Raw genomic sequence first — 26,601 nt, forward strand, 5'->3', positions numbered from 1 at the left:
AAGACCAATGGCAAAAACATGTGACCCTGAATAGACGTCTGCCTTGCATCAGAGTTAAGCTGAAGACAATTTATTTGAAAGGATTAGGAGTTAAAAGGAATCCTGATTTATATTTACATTCTCTAATCTTGATTTGCTGAGGTCAATTGTAGTAGCCCTACCACAAGAGATCAGCTGGCTCAACATTAATGGGTAGGAGTCGATTCTCGTTCTATGGCTTGGTGTCATGTTTGCATGCACTCCGTGTAGCCAGGGCAGCTTTTTTCTCCTGTGTCTAGGTTATGCATTCGTGTGTGTTTCAAGGACTGAAAGAATAGTGCCCTATAAGTCAGACCTTCCAACCCCTATTATCCAGAAGACATTTTTGCTTTAGAAGCCACATCAAATGTTAAGCTCAGATTCACTGTCTTTTAACAGGATACATCTAATCTGGAATTTTGGGAGTCATTTTACCGATCATCCAAATATTATCAATAATAAAGGTCATAATACCTGCAAAAGCCGGGAGTACGTTGTTTGGACCATTCAGCTGTATTGGCAATGTTTGAATGCTGGCAAAAGAAAACACAAATGCAGTGCAAGTTATTGGGATTGAACAAGATAAACAATGACCACATCATACTAAACAGAGCAAAATAATGGAAATTCTGGAAATTTGAAATGAAAATGTAAAATGTGAAATGCTCAGCAAGTCTGGCAGTATTTTTGGAAAGCAAAATAATTAATGCTTCACGTTTCAGAAACACCAGGTTAAAGTCCAACGGGTATATTTGGTAGCACGAGCTTTCGGAACGCTGCCCCTTCATCAGGTTCAACTTACCTGATGAAGGGGTGACGCTCCGAAAGCTTGTGCTACCAAATAAACCTGTTGGACTTTTAACCTGGTGTTGTGAGACTTCTTACTGTGCCTACCCCAGTCCAACGCCGGCATCTCCACATCATGGCTTCAGGTCGATGACTTTTCGTTCTAATGAAAAGTCATCAACCTGAAATGTTAATTCTGTTTCTCTCTTCACAGATGCTGGCTCATCTGCTGAGCATTTCTAGCATTTCCTGTTTTTATTTAAGCCACCTCGAGAGGCTGAGACAGCCTGGGACCTCTCGATCTTCGTGGTAAAGTGGGTGCTGCAGCTGAACAGGACATTGCTATAGGGTTTTTCACATTTTCAAAGAGTTTGAATTACTTTTACAGCACAGCGTGCATTTAAGTAAAAGCAGCAAGCAATATGTGCACAAGGATCTGCAAATAACAATGAGACAAATACACAGATAATCTGTTTTGGTTTAGGGGTAACTGTTAGATATTTGGAGAAATTCCTTGCACTTGTTTGAATATTGATGGAGTATTTGATTTTTCACATCAAACTGAACAAGTAGATTCAGGCTTGATTTAAAGTCTCACCTAAAGGCAGCAATACTGCTTCAGTGCTGCAAGTGTATGTCTGTCTTATGCTTCAAGTTCTGTGCTAGAGTTTGAACATGAGAGAGCTGCCACTTAGCCAGTTTAGCTTCTTTCCAGCGTTTGTTAGCCACAATAGCTCAATCACAATTTCCTGCCATTCCTCCCAAAGATCTTCATATTGCTACTGCTTTTTAAGTAAATCTGGATCATGCCTTTATCAAATATCTCGATTGATATTTTTGTGTTCAATTTTTTCAGGGTTGTCCTTCAGTTTAAAATTTTTAAGCTACAACCGCTTGTTTGTGATTTTCCTCCTGTGCTCAGAGGGTTGCAAAGCTGTGGAATGTGCTCATGGAGTTAGTGACTGAAAGAGAGACCATATCAACAATTAAAAACAGGTTAGACAAGTGGTTGAATGAAAAGGGAACAGGCACACAGGTTTAGATTGTGGAGGATAAACACCAGCAGGGATTGACAAGGGTGAACGGCCAGTCATTTCTATGTAACTCTACCCAAGAGAGAAGAACCTATCTTGAGCCAATGCTTGGAATGGATTTTGTTTCCAGAGATAAGAAACACAAACATTCATACTGATGCATAAACCAGCATAAAATTCTATTTTTATACCAATTCTGGCCTCTTGGGCATCGTCAATTTTCATTGCTCCGCTATAGTTGTCATGGTGTTTAGACCCAAAGATCTGAAATCCCCTCCTTAACTTTTATGTATCTTTCTCTTTCCTCTACGATGCTTCTTAAAACCTCTCTTTGATCACCTGTCCTAATATCTCATAGTTCAAGGTCAAATTGTGTTTGATATTTCCCCATGAAGCACTTGGTATGTCTTGTAAGAAAGGTGCTATGTAAATGCAAATTGTGTAGCACTGCCACTGTGCTAAATGGGAGAGGTTTTGAATAGATCAAGCAACTCAAAACTGAACACCCATGAAGTGCTGTGGACTACCAGCAGCAGCAGGATTGTACTCAACCACAATCTGTAACCTCATGGTCAGCATATCATAACCACCAAGCCAGGTGATCAACCTTAGTTCATTCAAGAAGGAAGGCATGCCAGGAGCCCTAAAAATGAGGTGTCAAACTGTGAAGCTACAAAACAGGACTACTTGTATGCCAAATAGCATAAATAACATGTGATAGATAGAGGTCAGTAATTCCACAACCAATGGATCAGATCTAAACTCTGCAGTCCTGTCACATCCAGCAGTGAATGGTGGTGGACAATTAAACAAATGGCTAGAGAAGCGGCTCCAAAAATACCCGAATCTTCAATGATGGAGGACCAAGCACATTTGCAACAATCTTCAGCCAGATGTGCTGAATGGATAATCCATCTTGGCCTCCTCTGGAAGTCCCCAGCATACAGTAAGAAGTCTCACAACACCAGGTTAAAGTCCAACAGGTTTATTTGGTAACAAATACCATAAGCTTTCGGATCACAGATGTCAGGCTTCGGCCAATTCAATTCACATGTGCTGTCAAGAAACAGCTGGAGGCAATGAATGCTGCAAAGGCAATAGGCCCTGACAATATTCCAGCAATAGTACTGAAGACTTGTACTCTAGACGTTGCGGCATCGCTAGCAAAACTGTTCCAGTACAGCTGCAAAAGCAACAATACGGAAAATTGCCCAGGTATTTCCTAGTCAGAAACAGTAGGACAAATTCAAACCGGCCAATTACTGCCCTATCAGTCAATCATCAGTACTGTGACAGAAGGGGTCATTAACAGTGTGATGAGGCAGCACTTGCTTAGCAATAACCTGCGCACTGACTCTTCGTTTGGATTCTGTCAAGGGCCACTCAGCTCCTGACCTCATTACAATCTTTGTTCAAACATGGACAAAGAGCTGGATTCCAGAGGTGCAGAGTGAGTGAGTGCCCTTGACAACAAGCCCACATTTGACAAGGATGTGGCATTAAAGAGCTCCAGCAATGGGGTCAATAGGAATCAGGGAACTCTCCACTGGTTGGGAGTCATACCTAGCACAAAGATGGTTTTGGTTGCTGGAGGACAGTCATCTCAGCTCCAGGACATCATTGCAGGATTCCCTCAGGGTAGCGTCCTAGGCCCAAACATCTTCAGCTGCTTCATCAAAGACCTTACTTTCATCATAAGATCAGAAGTGGGGATGTTCACTGATGACTGCACAATGTTCAGCACCATTTGCGACTTCTCAGATACTGAAGCGATCCATGTCGAGATGCAGCAAGACCTGGACAACATCCAGGCTTGGGCTGAAACAAGTGGTAAGTAACATTCGCGCCACACAAGTGCCACAATAATGAACATCTCCAAAAAGAAGGAATCTAACCATCAACCATCACCCCTTGATACTCTGTGGCATAACATTGCTGAATCCCCTACTATTAACATCCTGGGGTAACCATTGCCCTGAAGCTCAACTGGACTGGCCAAATAAATATAGTGGCTACAAGGGCAAGTCACAGGCTAGGAATCCTGCAGCAAGGATCCTGCACCTCCTGACTCCCAAAAACCTGTTCACCATCAACAAGGCATACGTCAGGAGATTGGATGAATGCAGCTCCAACAACAGCTAAAAGGCTTGATACCATCCAGGACAAATGCAGCCCACTTGATTGGCAACCCTTCCACAAACATTCACTCTTTCCACCAATGATCCATCGTAGCAGCAGTGTGTACCATCTGAAAGATGCAACGGCAGGAACTCAAGATTCCTTAGACAGCACCTTCCCAAACCCACGACCACTACCATCCAGAAGGATAAGGGCAGCAAGCAATTGGGAATACCACCACCACAGGTTTTCTGCCAGCCCACTCACCACCCTGGCTTGTAAATGTATCGCCATTCCTTCACTGTCGCTGGACCAAAATCTAGAAACTCACTCCCTAACAGTACTGTGGCTGTACAAAAACCATATGGACTGTAGCGGTTCAAGGCAGCTCACCACTACCTTCTCAAGGGCAGTTACAGATAGGCAATAAATTCCAGCCTAGACTGCTGCCTCAGAGCGTCAGGGACCCGGTACGATTCCCGGCTTAGGGAACTGTGTGTGTGTGTGGAGTTTTCACGTTCTCCCCATGTCTGCGTGGGTTTCCTCGGGGTGCTCCGGTTTCCTCCCACACTCCGAAGATGTGCAGGTTAGGTGGATTGGCTATGCTAAATTGCTCCTTAGTGTCAGGGGGACTAGCTAGGGTAAATGCATGGGGTTATGGGAATAAGGCTGGGTGGGATTGTGGTCGGTGCAGACTTGATGAGCCAAATGGCCTCCTTCTGCACTGTAGGATTCAATGATTCTAGACAGTGAAGCCCATATCCTTTGAATGAATAAGGAAAATATACTGAATGATCTCTGGTTCAATTGCTAATTTTGTGCAATTCACAGCTTCACAACACTCTGCTTTTTCCTGCTCTCTTTCTTAATTCCAGACACCATAGTATTGATTCAGTCTCACCTGCGAGGTCCAGTAATGTTTTGGGTTAAATGGGCAAGGAGAGGAACTCCAGACACATTCATCAATATCATTGTTTTGAGACTGACACAACCAGGAGGAAGTCCTCTCTCTATGGAACAGTTATTTTCAGAAGCGTCCAAACAGGAAACTGTAGTTGCACAAGAGTTATCAGACAAAAGGATGCATCACAAAGTAGCAGCTCAAAGGTCCCAAGAAGACAATCTAGAGGAAGAGCTAACTTTAGCAGCTAAGCTCTCACAAAAATAGATCGTAAATGGGAAATATATGAATTCTTTGGCTCCATCACTTGCTTCAAGCACCACGCTAATGCTGATTTGCAAAATAGAAGTCCTTCAAAGCAGTTAGTGGTAGAACAGAAGGTAAAATGTTGTTCAACCTGTATATTATAGGTGAGAACAGGATCAGCTGTAATGGCTGAAGATCATCACAACTGATTATCTTAGTGTTAAATTACGAAAGGAGTCATTGAATAATAAAGAATGGGAACAGAGGCTCATTTTGGCTACCCCTAGTCAGAGCAACCCTACCGCCAGGTGAAACCAGCCAAAGTAAATAACTTTCTGGTTTTGTGTTACACCCATCAGGATAGCTCTATATTTTCCAAGTGCTTCAGCCAAATAAATGGCTTCAGATGTCTGAGACACACAGAAACCATGATTAGCCATTCATTATTGAAATACTGGCAGAACAAAATTCTGTTCTTCACTGCTAACAGCAACTAACATTTGCTTTGCTGATCACGTGGCTAAAAACACTGCACACTTACACCACAGCAGCAATTTTTAGGTGGGGTCAGGACGGGGAGAGAGGGGGAAGAGAGTGATATTGACGTGATATTATATCATGTAAGGCTGCAGGTAGATTGACCTAAAGAGCAAGAACAAACATTTTTCAGGCTTGTTATGCACACAGAGGCTAAACTCTGGAGGGAATGTATTTAATTTATCCACTAGCTTATATGGTATTTAGCGTAACAAGAAGAGTACATTCCTGCAAGACTGTCGATTCAGCTACAAAATTAACCCACAAAACAGACTCTGTGGAGGCCTAAAAAATAAAGAATCCCTGATCAGTCACAGTCCTGCAAATGGACTCAGCAACAAGTTATTGGGTCGAGTAAAGAGAAAATAGACCAGGACTGAAATAAGCAGGCATTGATGTTGCAGGAGAATAGAATTGGACCCTGACCTGACCCACTATCTGGATGCATCTGTAAAGAATGGCCACCGAGTCTGATCAGATTGCAACCTTGGACTTGACACTGAGTCATGACTTTAGACAGCAACAGACAGGGCCTATGGGTTTGCCATTCACCCTATATACAAATGAACCAAACTGCAACATTAATTAATGGAAACAACCACCAACATTTCCATCAGCCCACCATCCTCCAGCAAAATGATTTGGCTATAGAGAAGATAGAATAGTATTAATAGCATTTGGCAAGCATAAGTCAAACAGGCTTTATCCATCTTTTCCCCACTTCTCCCATTCCCATCCGCAGTTTTCTTTTCTCATTTCCTAAAATACTTACAGTATGAATCATTGTAACTTATAACCATATCACCTGCCGTGTCTCTGTTGAATCTTTGGAAGAGCTGTCATATTAGTCCCACATTTCTGTCCCACTTTTGTGCCCATAACCCTGTAAACTCCTCATCTTCAAGAAGGTCTCCAATTCCCTTTTAAAGTTATTTATGGAAGCCACTTCCATCGCCTTTTCAGTTAGAGTGTTCCAAATCCTGACGACTCTGAATGAACAAAATTTCAATGCAGTGCACATCCGCGTGAAACAGGGATCCATCACATGACTACAATTTGGGTGGGGTTTGGTCATTCATTTGTGAGAAAGCAAACTAGTTAAAACATCAAAGCCCAGCCCTATCAGTGACAGTGGCCAGGAACAGAAGCCTTGCTCAATTCGTGCACAGGAGGCAAATATAGTGTTCCCATTGCTGCCCAGGCCAAGAGCTCAAAAATTGTTTTATTTTAAGTGTTTTGCTTAAGCGCATTCATATTTTTAAAAAATACACATGGCTGACTGTTTTCTGCCTAAGTAAGGCTGCTACCTCATCCACAGCAGTGACAACATTCATCCAATATTTGACGATAATGAGAGTAGCTGTCACACTTCAGACATCACGTGTCAAAAGTATGGACATAAATGAGAAATGGTGCCTATGTTCATTCCTGACATGGAGCCAAAACTTCACAAGTTCCTGGCAGACTTCCCTCAGCAAACAGCTGCTAAACCCTGGCTGACCTCAGGATCTACTTAGACCACTTCCCCACAGATTACATCTGCCTTAAAAAGCCAAGAGCTAAACATAACGGTCTTCCAGGCACGTGGTGATCAAAGCCACAGAGCCACTTGTATCTAAAAATTGAAAGAATTGGCTCTCCTTGTAATGTGCGTCTTTTTGTCAGGGTTATTGAACATAGCTGGTTAAAAACAAGTGTTAAGAGTTGCAAACAAAGTGTTACAGGAAGCAGCTTCACATCTTCACCACAGACAAAGCCATGGAAGATCATTTTGATGCTTTCAGTTCTCCCTTTAAAAAGAGTAAAGTTCATTGGTTTGTTATAAATCAATAATTTTTCTTTTGATAGAGCCAGAGGTGCCGCAACTGTCTGATATGGTGGAAATTCCCCACGGTGAGGAAAGCAAAACTACATAATTGGATTGAAGTAAAACATTTTGCCTCTTGGCCCATTGGACAAGTTAGCTCACTGTGCAAGAAAACCTATTAGATAAAAATAAACCCCACATATATGCTGATAACACCCAGCTCTGTTTTACCACCAACCCATAGAACCTCTACAGTGCAGAAAGAGGCCATTCGGCCCATCAAGTCTGCACCGACAACAATCCCACCCAGGCCCTATCCCCATATCCCTACATATTTACCTGCTAATCCCTCTAACCCTCATATTTACCCACTAATCTACGCATCCCGGGACACTAAGGGGCAATTTAGCATGGCCAATCAACCTAACCCGCACATCTTTGGACTGTGGGAGGAAACCGGAGCACCCGGAGGAAACCCATACAGACACGAGGAGAATGTGCAAACTCCGCACAGACAGTGACCCGAGCCGGGAATCGAACCCAGGTCCCTGGAGCTGTGAAGCAGCAGTGCTAACCACTATGCTACCGTGCGCCCCTTGGCCAATCAACCTAACCCGCATTTGTCATGCTGTTTGTCCAGTTTTCGATTAGCACAAACTTCCACTCTGGAGCATCTTTGGCAGAGCCAGTTTGCAACTACAATTTCTGACTCCATATCCTCTCCATAACTGACCCCTATTTACACCTGTGCAACATCACCTGACTCCACCCATCTCAGCTGATCCACTGGTGAAGCCCACATCCACAACCTTGTTGTTTCTAGGCTCAACCATTCCAATTCTTTCCTGATTGGTCACCAACTGTCCAATCTCAGGAAAGGAGCTTTCACCATGTTCCATTCACACATCACCTGCTGATCTACAATGGCTTCAGGTCCACAAAGTTTTGAATTTACAGTTCTCATCCTTGTGTTCAAATCCTTCCATGGGCTTAACCCAACCTACCTCTGTAACCTCCTCCAGCTCCACACTCCTCTCTGATATCGGCACTCCCCCAATTCTGGTCTCTTTCACATCCCCAATTTTCCACACCCACAGGTGGCAAGGCCCCACTCTCTGCACTTCACTCCCTTGACCTTGCAACCTCTCTACTGCTCTCTCCTCCTTTACATCACCCTTAAAAACTTTAACCAGGCATTTGCTGAAAGGATTGCTGAGTCTTGTGACACAATTTTATCTTTTGTTAACTGCTTCAGGAGATGGTATTTCCAGTCATGTTTATAAGGTTACAGGGATGCTTGATGGTTGTACTGGGGGTGGATGTGCAACAGGTCATTTGGTCTGTGTATTTAAACATGAGATTGAGAGCTAGATCCCCAAAATGGATGCTTGCTTCTGACTTCAGTCACTTTTGCAATGATGCTGATCATAACCAGCTCTCCAGCTATTCTCAGTCCTATTGGTGGAGGAGCCTGACTAAGAAGTTGCGTGGAAAAATTGCAGGAAAGGGCTACAGCTATCAATGTGGGCACAATGCTCTGGAACACTGTTCGATCAGCTGATTGCAAAAGTTTCTTCAATTCAAATTTGGCAGCCTCACGAGGACTGCAATTGCTTAGTGCATGAAGACCTCATGTGCAGGGTCAAACAGGGGCTTTTGGCAGGATATTTGACTCTGGGCAGAATCACAGCTAGGGTCGCCAAACTGTCCTCACCTAGCACGAGGACAAAACAGGATCCATTCAATATAGACCAAGTGTTAGAACACACAGACAATTGATTCCCCTCTCTCTCTTCCCAATCCTTTGGCACATTGATTCATCTCAGGCAGTGAAGCAGTTGGGAAAATACAATTGGTCTTAGCATTTCTTCACTGGCAAAGAAAATGTCAATCAGTTGTTCTGAGCTTGGTCTACATTTTGTAGAACGGAAGGATGGGCATGTGAGAATAATAGACAGGGACGAGTCAGACCATACTGTGATTTGCTTTGGGGTCAAATGTCCTGGCAGCACTTGCCATTCAGGCGCACACAAGAGGAAGCTCGATTTGGGAAGGGCACCTGTGAAATTGCATTCCAGCAGTAACATGAGGGTGAAGAAAACTGAAAGGAAAGAGCAGAAAGCAACATCTGGCTCTAGTGTGTAGAGTGATGTTTTAATATAAATTGCCAAAACCCCTTCAATTTTTAAAAAAACTTTGCCAAGCTGTCAGGGGGCTGGGGGGATTTCTGGTAAAATCAATGAAAGTGATACTGCGCAAATGGCTTCACGCGGCCTGCCATACACAATATTGTGTAGAGAGGTTAGTTGTTGCTGCAGGGATATATCTTGGCTATTTAATGATTGACAGGTTATTAAAAATCAGGAACTTCATGTTGCAATAGTTATCTTATTTATTCATATTCTATTCATAATACATCCAAAATCTTCACCTCTTGGCCAATTTTTTCCTTTCTCGCTGACCTGCTGAAGGAGCCTGGGGTGCAGTTCTACGAAGACAGCAGCACAGTGGTTAGCACAGCTGCCTCACAGCGTCAGGGACCTGGGTTCAATTCCCGACTTGGGTCACTGTCTGTGTGGAGTCTGCATGTTCTCCCCGGGTCTGTATGGGTTTCTTCCGGGTGCTCTGGTTTCCTCCCACAGTCCAAAGATGTGCAGATTAGGTGAATTGACAATGCTAAATTGCCTCTTAGTGTCCAAAGATGTGCGGGTTAGGGGAATTCGCAGGGTAAATATGTGGGGTACATATTACGTAATACAGAGGAAGAGCAGGGGGTTGGCCTGGGAAAGATGCTCCGTTGAAGAGTCAGTGCAGACTCAACAGGCTGAATGGCATCCTCTGCACTGGACAGATTCTATGCCTGGCCACGAGCAAGTGTTCACAAGTTGTTCTGATCACTATCCCAGCAACTCCCAGCTGAACACGTGCAATGTTGAGTGGACACTGTTTTCTCTCAAGTCAATGCTTAACAGCTTTAGCTCCTGGTAGATCAAACAAAAGCAGAAACATGAGTGGAAATTTTAAGAACTTCCACTCTAGCTCCTACTTCTGCTTTGGTAATGGTTGCTCTACTTAGCAGAAACAGGGAAGAGAAACTGAGATCTTCCAGGATGATTGGCTGGTGACACATTCACTTACATCAGGGGAGCTGAATTTATTGGCCCTTCCCAAATTGCAATCACCAGTGACTTGCATGCCTGTTTTCCTCTTAACCCTTCTATCCCAAAGTCCATCACTTTCAGACCTTCACCCAACCAAGTGGCCTTTCTAATATGGATTTTCACAGCAAGCATTGGCAGACTATTTGACCCTGAAGGTATAGTCTCATGGTTGGGCCAATCCTATTCAGAGTTCAGGCTTGAAACAAAGTGGCCATTTCCATACAAAGAGGACTTCACGGTGAATCAGCAAACCATCTGGCCCAGATGAGCATCACAGCATACGTCTGGTTTGGATGCTGTGTGGATCTGGGTGCCCAGCGAAGGTAGATTTATGCTGAGCTGTGAAACTAAGGGATGACATATGAATCAGTCAGTTTTGGAGGACTGAATATTTGTCGAACTATGCACAGCATGAGACGCAACACCAACTGAGAGATGGAAACAGCCCGAAACCATCTGATTCCTATACCATAATATCTAAAGTGAAGCTTTATTTTTAATGATGTGGATGGCTCACAGATAAATGTCTACTGCACAATGGAAAAAGACAGGTAGGCTACTTGTTGATATTAATAAGTGATGCATATGTCACAACTATAGGAAATGTGCTGCTATTCCCATCTTCACTATTACTAGGTTTACAGACAAGGTGGAAAAACCTATTCTGATCAAAGTCACAAACTTGAAATGTTAACTCGGTTTCTCTCTCTCTCTCCAGATCTGTGGAATATTTCAAGCATTTTTTACTTTCTACTCCAGATTTTCAGCATCTGCAAGTTCTCATTTTGTGAAAAACACCTCGAACTGGATCTGCCATAACCTTGATTCATTGCAGGTTTATCTGCAAGGAGCTGCAAGCATTACTCACTTGCCCAAATGAACAAATTCCAAAAATCATTTATGTAACAGCATCTTTTTCCGTCCAGCCAGTGGCTTGAGAGAAGACTCAGCTTACTGCTGCAAATAAAAACCACCCACTTTTTCTCTCAGTAACCTCAAAAAATACTCGCTGGCAGCTGGGATCTTCTCACCTACTATGCTGGTGACCACAGGAGGCTCTGTTATCAGGTGGTGGCGTCTGTAGCCAGTTAAGCAGGCAAGACGCAAATGTGGTAGAGACAAGAGGCAAAGGCAGAAAAATACATGCAGAGGCAAGAATCAAAGTATAGGTCAGAAAGGAAAGTTAGGCAGCAAATGTGGGGAAAACCAGATGACAGTCAATCAGCATTTCAGGTCTGAGTTCAGAGGAAATGTCTCAGATTAGAATCATCAACTGGCTGAATTCGGTTTCTCCACAGTTTCTGTCTTAAGTACTGATTATATCCAGTTCTTCAGTTTCATTTTCTGATCTGCTGTGTGTTGCTCTGAGCTTTCTGATCTTCTTCTCAGTTTGACTGCATTTGAGTGGTGGGACAGGTGGGAGTGTGTCTGAGGGGACAGAAGTGATTAGAAGCAACTGTGGGGATAAGGATGAAGGTGACAAGGATGAGAGCAGATAAAGCAGAAAGAGAAAGATATATATTCTGATAATAGGGTCAGGAAAAGTAGAAAGCTCAAAAATCATTTGTTAGTATAGAATGAGATAAAGTTGTGTTGCATAAAACAAGCCTGGGCACCAGTTGGATTATTAAAATGAGTAATTAGTCCAATAGTAATTATAAGAAACCAAGAAATTATCCAATACAGACAACCTGAAAAGTTAATATGCTGCAAAAACTCCAGAACTTACAGGTTCTCTCAAACATTCTAATCCACAATTAAAACTACCGCTAAAACTGAAAGGCAGAAAAGTAAACAAACATGTGGAAAAATTAAATCAGTGACTGTAACTTCTGGTGTGTTTATAGACTACATTAGAGGCAATTAGAGAAACTGAGATCTTCCAGGATGATTGGCTGGTGACACATTCACTTACATCAGGGGAGCTGAATTTATTGGCCCTTCCAACATCCCACCAGCTATTATCAGACAGATAGTGAAACACCGCAGCCCCCCACTCCCTCCACGGCCATTACCAGACAGGCAATGATTTGCAAACATGGAAAATAATCTAATGAAAAAGCACTATTCGGGTTGAAGCTTTCAGTGTAAACTACTCATCATGGGAGGTGGGCGTCGCTCAGCATTTGTTGCCCATCCCCAATTGGCCTCAAGAAGGTGGTGGTGAGCTGCCTCCTTGAACCACTATAGTCCATGAGTTGAAGGAGCATCCTCAGATTAGAATCATCAACTGGCTGAATTCTGTTAGGAAGAGAGTTCCAGGATTTTGACCCAGCAACAGTGAAGGAACAACATCATAGTTCCAAGTTAGGATGGGAGGGGAATTTGGTATATTGCAGTTCCTTTTTGCCAATAACTTTTAATTATGTATACTGTTTGCCAGAGCTGAACATAGCAGATAAATATAACCAGGCAGGCAGGAAGAACAAAACTTGGCTATCATCATCGGGAGGAAAAGCCTCAGGAAGCCTAGCAAATACTGTCCAGTATAGATTCAAAAGAGGCTAATATTTATTTTATTATTCCAAAGAATAAGGTACCTTAAAGATTTCCACATTTTAAATAACGTTCCTGTTATTGATCAAGCAAAGGAGAGGAAAGGAGGACAAAAACAACAGCTTATTTCAAGTGATTCCCTCATGTCAGCGTGAAAGTAGGAAGGGGGGGGGGGGGGGGGGGGGGGTGCGGTTGTGAGACGGCTCGGATACAAGTAATTGAACGGATAATGCAAAGTCCCTTCTTTTAAGATCAGCCATGATCTTATTGAATGGGGCCAGATGGCCTACTCCTGTTCCTAGTTCTTGTGTAATTATTTTAATTGAGTGGCATCTGATTAATGATATCCTAAAACAACATGCACATAAGTCAGGCGCAGGGTCTCCCACCCATCAATTCAAGCATCACTTTTGCCAAGAATGACAACTGAAGCCAACTTGTCTTTGGAAAACAGAATACTAGTCCTAATCCCCCCCCCCCCCCCCCCCCCCAACGCAGAGCAGCACAGAATCTCACTCCAACTAGAGTTCTGCTAAACTGCCCTGCAGAAAGTATGCCTAGTTTCTTTGCATGGGCTGTAGTAGATCCGAAGCACTTCATGTTAAACTGAAGTCACAGGCTGATGCACAGATCACCACGTGGTTTACAAGTCAATCATTTACCTTCTCTGTGATCAGTGCCTCCAGCAAATCGGGTTCCACCTGTTTCTTCAACCAACCTCCCGAAGAACATGTTTAATTTAAACCCATTCAGTATCCAACCTAACGTCTCTCAAACTGGCTTCTGACTGGGAACAACTGATGATGACGACTGACAGGTGAAAGCACTCCATTAGTGGCAGGTTGAGAGCAAGTAGCTATAGTATTCAACATTTCTGTTCAGAAATTTATAAAGTTTAAACATAATTCTATGGCTATACACAAGAATAAAAGTAGGAGGAGAATCATAGAATCCCTATAGTGCAGAAGAGGTCATTTGGACCATCGAGTCTGCATCGACTCTCCAAAAGAGCATCTTAACCATGTCCACCTCCTCATTCTATCTCCGTAAACCCACACATTTACCATGGCTAATCCACCTAACCTACATATCATTGGACACCAAGGGATAATTTAGCATGGCCAATGCAACCAACCTGTACTTCTTTGGAGTGTGGGAGAAAACCAGAGCACCCGGAGGAAACCCATGCAGACACGGGGAGAACGTGCGACACAGTCATCCAAGGCCGGAATCAAACCAGTGTGCCTGGCGCTGAGACAACCATTGAGCCACCATGTTGTCCTTAACCGACCGTGCCACAGGAGTAGGCCACACAGCCCATCAAGTCTGCCCTTCATTCAGCAATACCATGACTGAACTTCTACATTAACTCTACTTTCCCCACCCAATGTCAATATCCTTAGATTCCCCTAGTTCCCAAAAATCTATTGATCTCAACCTTGAATATACTCAATGACTGAGGGTGCACAGGTTTAAAATAAAGAACACCGAAAATTTCACACACGAGTGAAAAAATCTCTTTTGGTCCATTCCTTATGTGGCACTTCTATAGATGATGCAATATGAAGAGATATATAAAAGAGACAATGCAATTAATGTGGCCCTTTTGCAACCTTATCCATGTCAATAGAATAAACTTGCTATGTTTTACCTGTTCATGTTCTCACCACTACCTCAAACCAAACATATTAAAATAGCATCTTTCAGAATTTCAGGAAGTCTCAAATACTTCTCAGCCAATGAATTTCTTTTGAAATGTAGTAACTCTTGTAATGTGGGGAAATTTGACAGCCAACTTGCATACAGCAAGATCCCAAAAACAGCAATGATATAAACTTCAGTTACAAAGATAGACTGGAGAAGTTGGGACTATTCTCCTTGGATAAGAGAAGCTGAGAGGCGATTTGATGGGAGTATTCAGCGACATGAAGGGTCAGGACAGACTACACAAGAAATTCTTCCCATGTGTGAATAGATCGAGAATGAGAGGGCACAGATTTAAAGTAATTGCCAACAGAAGCAAAAGCAACTGGAGGAAAAACCTTTTCGTGCAGCAAGTGTTTAAGATCTGGAATGTACTGCCTTGAGTGCGATGGAGGAAGGTCGAGTCGAATCATTCAAAAAGGAATTAGACTTATCTGAAAAGGAAAATGTGCAGGGTTATGGGGAGAAACAGGGGAACGGCACTACGTGAATTGCGCCTTTGGAGAGCTAGTGCAGACATGATGGGCTGAATGGCCTCCTATTGCACTGTATCAATTCCATGAAATGACCAGATGATTTGTATTTCAAGGATGCTAAATGAGGGATAAATGTTTGCCAGACACAAGAACATTTTTGCTTTTCTTCAAATTTTTTACATGCTTTTGTTGCTGTATTGTGAATTATCTACAATAGCATTGGACTTGTTTGGTTTTTTGTGCTCCCTATGAGAGCGTCTGTACTCTTGTATCAATCCTCAAATAGGAATATCCTAACCAAATTCTGCTCACCCATCATCCCTGCATTTACTGACTTACATTAACTCTCAATTTGGCAACATGTTGATTTCAAAATTCTTAACCTTGTTTTCCAATCCCTTCAATGGTTTGGCTCTCCTCATCTATGTAACTTTCTCTGCCTCTCAATCTCCAATTTCTGTGCTCCCAATTTTCATCGATACACTGTTGGTGGCTGGAGCTTCAGTTGCTTTGGCTCTAAGTTCTGGAATTCCCTCCTTCAACCTCTTTCTTCACAAATACTGCCCCCATTGGCTTGTGTATCCTCATGTGACTTGATGCCCAATTTTGTTTGATAATGCATGAAGCACCTTGGGATGTTTTATTATGTACGAATGTGTATGTTGCTGTAAACTTGGTTTAAAACAGAATTAGCTCAAAAGGTGGGTTTAATGCCAATTGGACACATACATTTCCCCGGGCATGTTGAGACTGCTACAATGCACGGCCAGTCTACTGTTCCCAAAGTCACAATATAGGCTAGGCAGTCAAATATATGGGAAAAACAATGCACCAATTGTTATATCACTGTGCCATTGAGTGCATTCAATACAACTGCAGCTACTAATTCACCCTTGGTATTTCCATGTAGAGCCTAGATTAAGCCGAAAGGTTCTGTATCATCGATTCCTCAATGTCCTTTCAATTGTAAATGAATGTACTGCATTAATGTTTAATACTATACCTTGAACCATTGGTGAAATGTGAACCAGAAGTTGCTGTAGTACCAGGCCAATTAGAACTTGTGAAAGGCATTGGGCCCATAGATGCTGGCCTCTTGCTATAAGGGGAGTATCCATGGTTATGAGACATCATTAGAGATGACCTGTTTGAAGTCAGCTGAGTAGAAGGACCTGCTAAGTTGGAGACAATGTGTCGACTACGATTTAAAATGGGGCCAGAACCAGTATAAGCTAGACACTGATTGCAAGAGCAGATCTGACCTCTGTGAATTGGTCCAAGAACAGCTGACGGATAGGGTGCATCAGAAAGTCTTTGAACTCGTCTCCTGAACCCAGTGATTCTATTTATTTGAGATGAGCTGGTCAAATCCACTATGTAATTGTAACCAAATTGCCCCAAGTCAGCTATCTGCTGCCGTCCAGTGACGCACTCCTCTATGAAAACGGAGATATTCATTTCATAGGCTGTCCAGCCACCTTCATCATTCTCCCATTGCCAGAACAATCCCTGTCCTGGTGCAGATGACTGAGCGTAAAGCTGCCTCCTCACTCGTCGCATTCTTCCTGTAAAGAAGATTGTGAAATAGGGAAATTAAATTAAATTGAGAACACACAGTAAAACACAGATTTATGATCACACAGCCAAAAAATATGAATCCTCCCCTTTAGAAGGCTTGTGCTTGTAATGTTTCACTCTGTAGACTGAGTAAAGATTTACTCCAGCACTATCCTTCACTAACTGGCTTTATGGAGCACAACAGTGCAGGGAATACCGGATGCATCTGTAACAGGTAGACTGGTGGTTACAAGGTCAAATAGATTTTTCCCTCATGTTGGTCTTCTCACCACCTGTTGCAAGCCCAATCTGGTAGATTTGTCCTTCAGGACTCAGCTTGATTAGTATATTAGAGGAGTTGGTCATTTGGCCCCTTAAGACTGTTCTGCCATTCAATAAGATCATAGCCCCATTTTCCTGCCTGTTCCTTTTAAACCTTGACTCCACTGTAGATCAAAAATCAGTCTAACTCAGCCTTGAATACATTCAATCTTAACTGTCTGTTGGGGGAGAGAATTCTAAAGATCAATAAACCCCAAAGAAATTTCTCCTCGGATCTTTCTTAAACAGGAAATCCCTGATTTTGAAACTATGGCCCCTAGTTCTAGATTCCCTCATGAGGGGAAACATCATTTCAGCAGGTACTCTGTCAACTATCCTCAGAATCTATATGTTTCAAGGAGATCACCCTCATTCTTCTAAACTCCACTGAATACAGGCCCATTTTTCATTAGACAACCCCTTTGTCCCAGGAATTAACTATCTCTGAACTGCCTTTAATGCAAGTATATCCATCCTTAAATAAGGAGACCAAAACTGTACACACACTTATAGGTGTGGTCTCAGCAATGCCCTGTACAGCTGCAGCAAGACTTCCCTATGTTTACTCACCATCCCTTTTGCAATAAAGGCCAAAATTCCATTTGCCTTCCGAATTACATGTTGTACCTGTGTGCCAATTTTGTGATTAGTGTACAAGGTCACCCAGATTCCTCTGTACAGCAACGGACCTGGGTTAGATTCCCAGCGTGGGTCAGATTCCCAGCTTGGGTCACTGTCTCTGCATGGGTTTCCTCCAGTTTCTTCCCACAGCCCGAAAGACTGGGAGGCCTGACAGCCCACAGCCCGAAAGATGTGCTGGTTAGGTGCATTAACCATGCTAAATTCTCCCTCAGTGTGCCCGAACAGATGCCAGACTAGGCAACTAGGGGATTTTCACAGTAACTTCATTACAGTATTAATGTAAACCTACTTGGGACACTAATAAATAAACTTTAAAAAAAACTTTTCTGCAGTTGCTATTAATTTTTAACACATGTTCTGCTTTTCTATTCTTTCTGCCAAAGTGGACAAACCTATTATATTCTTTGTCAAATGTTTGCCCATTCACAAAATACCTATATCCCTTAGTGCTGCCTTGCATTGGACACTGAGGTCCCTAGTACATTATGCACCAATGCTTTATTCCAAATGGTGTTCAACATGGAGAAGTACTAATTAATTAGAGGGTAGTAGGTGATAGTCAGCAGGAAATCTCCCTGTCCATGTTTGACAATGTCATGCGACTGTATGAGAAGAGTCACTCCCTCCAGACCGTATATAAATGTTCCATTATCTTTGGTGGGTCTGTCCTACAGGAAGCTGTCTGGGAAGTTGGCTGAAAGGTAGGATTCTGAATGACTACGTTGGACTGTTTCTTGACTCATCTGTGGGTTATCACTTCCAAATTTAGCATCACGTGTTCGTGAGGAGTTTGCAGGGTTTGATTAGATTGTGTGCGCTTTTGTGTCAGTACCTCGGTTGATATCGGGTGGTTCATTCAGTTTTAATCTTGTAGCTGTTTAACTCAACTGAGTAACTTGCTAGACCAATTCGGAGTGCAGTTCAGGGTCAACCATATTGTGGTGGGGCCACTACAAAATGACGTAACACACAAGTTAGTCATAACCTCCTTGGCCTTTCCAGGTCTATTCCAACAGCACTGTCAAATTTACACTGTTCCTTTTAGTTGCACAAAACCTCATCCATCTCAAACCCTACGAACCAACTGCAGAAACACGTGCAATTCATTTTCTAATTGTCTAACATACAAAACAATTAAATGTCGCTGGACTATTCTGTGGTTGCAACAATCACCTTTGCATTCACAAGTTTCCTGTTATTCTTTCTGGCTTCCTGTGAAGGCCATGGTGTCAGTGTGCAGACAGCTGTAAAACCATTCTGTATAATCTGGCCCACGTGTCTGTCAAATAATATTTTATCTATACTTCCGAGCAGCCCAACCCTATTGATATTCCAACAGTTTAAAAACCTTGCACACAAAATAGGTTGGACATTCCTCAAAGCATTGGAAAATAAATCAGGAATAGTGATAACATTAAGTAGTGGCTGTTATTTTAGGTTAACATACAGTCCTTTCACCTCTCAGGCCGAGACAAATACAAAATGTCTCCTCTTTTTTTAGCTGCATATTGGTGCTACGTAAAGGCCTCCCAAACTGGTCCCATGTAGGGATTCCAAAGGACAACATGACCTATAATTCAGTACAAATTAGCTCTCATTTAAAAAGGTACAAGAGGGCTGACACTGAAGTTACACTTGGGCTCCCTGTCTAACATTCAGATTGTCCTAAACCTAACAGGACATGCCTGATCCTGATGCTGGAAGTCAATGTGGGAGTGTTCCATTCTTTGGCACTATTATCTAATGACTCAAAATTCATCCAGAAATGTCATGATTTGTCTAAAACCTCTCCTATTTGTATAGCATCATGGAATATTCTTTACTTTCAAGGCAGTACGTTATTCTTGCAGCTCCCAATGTAGTAGAGAATCTGACCTTCAGCTTCCTGAAATGGGACAGAGATCTGGTGCTTTCCCAGAAGGAAAGTTTGGGGAGAGTGGCAATGGTCTGGGAGCTGATCCCTACTAGAACCAGTGATGTCAGGACCCACTTTTTCACAGAAAGGAAAATCTGAAACTCTTCCCCCAAAAAGCTGCTGACACTAATTCAACTGAAAATCACAAAACTGACTGCTACTTTGTTTGTTGAGCAAAGAAATAAAGAATTATGAAACAAGGTGCGCTAGAGGAATGGACTTCAACCCAGATAAATGCGTAGTGGTCCATTTTGGCAGGTCAAATGGGATGAAGGAGTACAATATAAAGGGAAAGACTCTTAGTACTGTAGAGGATCAGAAGGACCTTGGGGTCTGGGGCCATAGGACTCTAAAATCGGCCCCGCAGGTGGAGGAGGTGGTTAAGAAGGCGTATGGTGTGCTGGCCTTTATCAATCGAGGGATTGAGTTTAGGAGTCCGGGGATAATGACGCAGCTATATAAGACCCTCGTCAGACCCCACTTGGAGTACTGTGCTCAGTTCTGGTCGCCTCACTATAGGAAGGATGTGGAAAAGATTGAAAGGGTGCAGAGGAGATTTACAAGGATGTTGCCTGGATTGAGTGGCATGCCTTATGAGGATAGGCTGAGGGAGCTCAGTCTTTTCTCCTTGGAGAGACGTAGGATGAGAGGAGATCTAATAGAGATATACAAGATGTTGAGAGGCATAGATCGGGTGGACTCTGAGGCTTTTTCCCAGGGTGGAAATGGCTGCTACGAGAGGACACAGGTTTAAGGTGCTGGGGGGTAGGTACAGGGGAAATGTTAGGGGGAAGTTTTTCACACAGAGGGTGGTGGGCGAGTGGAATCGGCTGCCGTCAGTGGTGGTGGAAGCAAACTCAATAGGGTCTTTTGAGAGACTCCTGGATGAGTACATGGGACTTAATAGGATGGAGGGTTATAGGTAGGCCTAAAAGGTAGGGATATGTTTGGCACAACTTGTGGGGCCGAAGGGCCTGTTTTGTGCTGTAGTTTTTCTATGTTCTATGTTTCTAAAATATAGATCAATCGTCAAATTGAATGGCAGAACTGGTTTTGAGAGACTGAAAGGCTCACCCCCGTTCCTTTGCAAATCAAACCATGGTTAAATAAGCATCCAAAATCAAAAGTAAAAACTTCAGACTGTTTTAACAATTCTTACAATTGGTGGATTTTAAAAGGGATCTTAACTTGACATGACTCAGAAAAGAACTACAAAGAATCTTCAGATTCAAGACTAGAGCTGGAATACAGCACCACTTTTATATTGGGGGAGGTAATGACCCAGTGGTATTATTGCTGGACTATTAATCCAGAAACTCAGCTAATGTTCTGGGGACCTGAGTTCGAATCCCACCATAGCAGATGATGGAATTTGAATTCAATAAAATAAAAAATCTGGAATTAAGAATCTACTGATGACCATGAAACCATTGTTGGAAAAACCCACCTGGTTCACTAATGTCCTTTAGGGAAGGAAATCTGCTGTCCTTACCTGGTCTGGCCGACATGTGATTCCAGAGCTACAGCAATGTGGCTGACTCTCAACTGGCCCCAAAGGAAAACTAGGCTTGAGCAATAAATGCTGGCCAGCCAGTGGCGCCATTGTCCCACAAATTAATTTTTAAAAATTAATGGTTTCATTTATCCATTTTTACAGAAGTGGCTGTATAAGCCAGACTTCAGAACACATCTCACACCCACCTGCATTAACCAAAGCTGAGAGAGGTCTCTGAATAACACATGGTTTAAGGACCTGATAGGTCAAAAACGCTAGTTCTTGAGTTCACAGTAGCTGTAGTTTAACTCTAAATAGCCCAGGTGGCCCACTGGATCCACTTGAAGCAGTGTGTGGGAGATCTTTCAAATCTGATACACTGGCATTACTGTTCTACTCACTTTGTTTATAGTATTTCTGAAGCCAGTACTAGAATGGCTCTGCACAAATGATCAGTGTCTGTGTAATCATATCAATAACAAACCTGATCTCTGCGCATGATCATCATTTCAGGCAGCAAATTACCAACAGGCACTAAACCCTGATCACAATTTCACTGACAAATGTCAATTTGAGCAATTCAAAAAGCACTAACAACCTATTCTGGAATATAAGACTACTTACTAAGAATTAGAAATCAGTGTTTGGTAGCTCTTTTTATATTTGCCCCCTCTTGGTGTTTATGGGAAATTAAGTGTATTATTTTGCAAAATTCTGGATCATCAGTATAACGTTGCAACAAACTCCATCTGCACCTGAAGGAAATCAGGAACAGGAGCGAGCCTTTTAGCCTCTTGGGCTTCTCCACTTTTTCAAAGAGATTTTGGCTAAACTGTAGCCTAACTCCAAATATCCTCCTGTACCCCAAATCCCTCAATACCACTGATAGATTCTTGTTAATCAATCTCAAATTTAAAAAAAGTTACAATTGGCCCAGCATCAATTGCCATCTACAGGAGTGTTCTAAACTTGTACCACCCTGTGTGTGCAGAAGTGTTTCCTAATTTCACACCCAAAAGATCTGGCACTAAATTTTAGTAAGAGTTCTAACAACACCAGGTTAAAGTCCAACAGGTTTATTTGGTAGCAAATACTATTAGCTTTCGGAGCCCTGCTCCTTCGTCAGATGGAGTGGATATCTGCTCAAACAGGGCATACAGAGACACAAAATCAAGTTACAGAATACTGATCAGAATACCACACAACCTCAAACAGACCACTGTCCGCAGCAAACTACCCAGCCTTCAGGAGAACAGTGACCACGACACCACACAACCCTGCCACAGCAACCTCTGCAAGACGTGCCGGTCATCGACACGGATGCCATCATCTCATGTGAGAACACCATCTACCAGGTACACAGTACCTACTCTTGCAACTCGACCAACGTTGTCTACCTGATACGCTGCAGGAAAGGATGTCCCGAGGCATGGTACATTGGGGAAACCATGCAGACGCTACGACAACGGATGAATGAACACCGCTCGACAATCACCAGGCAAGACTGCTCTCTTCCTGTGGGGGAGCACTTCAGCGGTCATGGGCATTCAGCCTCTGATCTTCGGGTAAGCGTTCTCCAAGACTGCCTTCACGATACATGACAGCGCAGAGTCGCTGACCTGAAACTGATAGCCAAGTTCCGCACACATGAGGACAGCCTAAACCGGGATCTTGGGTTTATGTCACACTATCAGTAACCCCCACAGCTTGCCTCCTGGATTTGCAGAATCTCACTGGCTGTCCTGTCTGGAGACAATACACATCTCTTTAACCTGTGCTTAATGCTCCCTCCACTCACATCGTCTGTATCTTTAAGACCTGGTTGGCTGTAGAGGTTCGCATTCTAATCTGTATTCTGTAACTTGATTTTGTGTCTCTGTATGCCCTGTTTGAGAGCAGATATCCACTCCATCTGATGAAGGAGCAGTGCTCCGAAAGCTAATGGCATTTGCTACCAAATAAACCTGTTGGACTTTAACCTGGTGTTGTTAAAACTCTTACTGTGTTTACCCCAGTCCAATGTCGGCATCTCCACATCATGACTAAATTTTAGACCATGCCTCTTAGTCCTTGCCTTTCCAACCAGCAGAAGTATTTTTCTCTGTCCACCCCATCAGTTCTCCTTAATACCTTGAAGATTTTGACCAAACTCATGAGTGTAAAATGAATGTTTTAACTTTAATTTGCCGCAGATCCTAATTATTTCCCACCATCTCCCACAGCTCGATTTCAGAACAGTTTCATAAATTGGCTTTTCAACATTCAATTTTTGCTGGAAACGTGATGTCACTAAGCACAGAAAACAAAGGGAATTTATACCTACTCAAATGGAGCAATACTGTTTTGTATTATTACAGTGGCGCCAAAGACCTTCTGCCAAATGGATTGCTATGAATTTCTTTCATCGCCAATCCACGGCACCCTGTATCTATCTGCTTGATGTGGAGATGCCGGCGTTGGACTGGGGGTAAGCACAGTAAGAAGTCTCACAACACCAGGTTAAAGTCCAACAGGTTTATTTGGTAGCAAATACCATAAGCTTTCGGAGCAAGGGGCAGCGCTCCGAAAGCTTATGGTATTTGCTACCAAATAAACCTGTTGGACTTTAACCTGGTGTTGTGAGACTTCTTACTCTATCTGCTTGTTGCAGAGAGCACTGCTAGGTTTTGCTCAGTTCACAACTGGACTGGCCACATTTAAAACCAGTTTGTAGACACAGAACAGATCTGCACATATCCGTACAATTTTGTAGTTTTGAAATGTAATTGCAAAATGAAATTTTGGTTTTCCAGTCTCAAAATTGCTGCTGGCTATCCCTTAATTTAGACTTTTGTTATTCCAACTGTTTCGCAGGCTAGACAGAAAAGTTCATTTTGTTTCATTTTAGGGTTAAAATTGGATGCTTAATTGAAAGAAATTTGGTCAAGTAAAAAATTAAGAATAAATTTTTTAAAAATCAAGAACGGGTTTTGAATATCCATCACCTCCTCCAACCAACACCACCACCCCCTCTCTAAGGCCCTATTTGCCCTCCCTCAGTGGTCGGCTCTGACTGTTGTACCCCTACTGCTCTCCATTGCCCTTCCCCAGCACTTCTCCCTTCCACTGCTCAACATCACTGCTGACTCCTCCTTATCTCACACCTCCTCCCTTCTCCTCCCACCCCACCCCCACGTTGGATTCATTACCTCACATCCTCTAACCTCAAAAGTTTAAATTGATCTTGATTGCTTGTAGGAGATTTTGTAAGTTGTGAACATTCATATAGCATATGTCTCAGAAAAGTACTTTGCATGTACGCACACAATGAGTTGCAGACTAATGTTAAGTGGGTGGATGTGTGGGTGCCTGTGGCAACGATGATGCACAAACAGCAATTAAATTATTGAAAGTTGTACTATATTTGGTGGTGTTTGAGGGGGGGGGGGGGGTGGAATATAGGTCAGGATTATTTTTAAATTCATCCTTGAGATGTGAGCATCATGAGTAAGGCCAGCATTTATTGCCCATCCTTAGTTGCCATTGAGACGACAATGGTGGGCACTTCTTGAACCACTGCGGTCCATGTGTTGTAAGAACACCCACATTGCAGTGCTGTTAGAAGCATAGAAACTAGGAGCAAGTGTAGGCCATTCGGCCTTCAAACTTGCTCCAACATTGAACACAACAATGACTGATCCTCTATCTCAACGCCATATTCCTGCTTTCTCCCCATACTTCGTGATGCCACTAAACTCGAAAAAAAACTTCTTGAATAAATTCAGTGACTTGACCTCCACAGCCTTCTGTGTTAGAGAATTCAACAGATTCATTACCCTTTTGAGTGAAGAAATGTTTCCTCATCTCAAGTGGTCTATCCCGTATCCTGAGACTGTATCCCCTGGTTCTACATTCCCCAACCAGGAAAAACATTCTCCCTGCATCTAGGTTGTTCAGCCCTGTCAGAATTTTATATGTTTCAATCAGATCTCCTCTCATTCTTTAAACTCTACCGAATATAGGCCCAGAAGAGTCCCACCAACTCCAGTATCAGCTTAGTGAACCTGCGCTGCACTCCCTCTATGGCAAGTATATTCTTCTGAGGTAAGGAGACCAAACCTGCATGCAATACTCCAGGTGTGGTATTACCAAAGCCCAGTACAGCTGCAGTAAGATATCCCTTCTTCTGAACTCGAATCCTCGAGCAATGAAGACCAGCATATCATGAGCCTTCATAATTGCTTGCTGCACCTATCGCTCCACTTTCATTGACTAGTGTAAAAGGACACCCAGATCCCTTTATACATCCACACTTCCCTATATATCACCATTTAAATAATACTCTTCCTTTCTGTTATTTACACCAAAGTGTATAACTTCACATTCAGCCACATTGTACTACATCAGCAATGTGTTTGCCCACTCAACTTGTCTAAATCAACTTGAAGTTTCCTTGCATCCTCCTCACAACTCCACCCAGTTTGGTGTCACCAGCAAACCTGGAAATGTTACATTTGGTTCCCTCATCCAGATTAGTTATACAATATATCTATATACATTGTAAGTAGCCGGGCTCAAGTGTTACCCCACTCTGTTTCCTGTTGGTTAATCAATTCTTAATCTATGCCAATACATCACCCCCTATACCTCTTATGGAGGAACCTTATCAAAACTCAAAAGTCCAAATACACCACATCCACTGGTTCTCCCTTATTGATTTTATTCATTACATCTTCAAAAAGCTCCAGTAGATTTCTTTCATAAACCCATGCTGGCTTTGTCCAACCCCGCTAATGCTTTCCAAATGTTCTGTAATGGGAGAGAATTCCAGGATTTTGACCCAACGACAGCGAAGAAACAATGATCTAATTCCTAGTCTGGATGGTATGTGGCTAGAAGGAAACTTGCAGGTAGTGGTGTTCCCATGCATCTGCTGCCCTTGTCCTTCTAGCTGGTAGAGGTTGTAGGTTTGGAAGATGCTATCGAATGAGCCTTGGCAAGTTGCTGCAGTGCATCTTGTAAATGTTATGCACTGCAGCCACTGTATGTTGGTGGTAAAGAGAATGAATATTTAATATGTTGGATGGGGCGCCAATCAAGCAGGACATGTGTCTTCGAAGGTGTCAAGCTTCGAGTATTGTTAGAGCTGTACTCATCTAGGCAAGTCACATTCCTGACTTGTGCCTTGTAGATGGTGGAATGGCTTTGGGGAGCCAGGAGGTGGGTTACACAGTGTAGAATTCCCAGCCTTTAACCAGCTCTCATCATCTCAACAATCTGAAGGGGGTCACTCATTAGTGTGCCAGCTTTAACTTGTGCTGAGGTCCTGGTGTAAGGCTCAAATCCACAACCTTCTACTCACTTATACAAGATCCTTCAATCATTTCGCAAACAATGAACATGTCGTG

At 42.8% G+C, this 26,601-nt stretch overlaps 1 protein-coding gene across 2 annotated transcripts in view; it reads right to left on the reverse strand.

Moving 5' to 3' along the window:
- The window catches only part of dtx2 (deltex 2, E3 ubiquitin ligase), a 54,194-nt gene that overhangs the window by 20,406 nt on the left and 7,187 nt on the right, over positions 1-26,601 (reverse strand). For both annotated transcript variants that reach the window (XM_078225117.1, XM_078225118.1), the window contains exons 2-3: positions 16,288-16,849; positions 493-551 (exon numbers count right to left, since the gene is read on the reverse strand). In XM_078225117.1, the coding sequence (XP_078081243.1) occupies positions 493-551; positions 16,288-16,849 (621 nt within the window). The remainder of the gene's footprint in view (positions 1-492; positions 552-16,287; positions 16,850-26,601) is intronic.

The sequence above is a fragment of the Mustelus asterias genome, chromosome 12 (assembly GCF_964213995.1).
Source record: "Mustelus asterias chromosome 12, sMusAst1.hap1.1, whole genome shotgun sequence".
Lineage (NCBI taxonomy): Eukaryota > Metazoa > Chordata > Chondrichthyes > Carcharhiniformes > Triakidae > Mustelus > Mustelus asterias.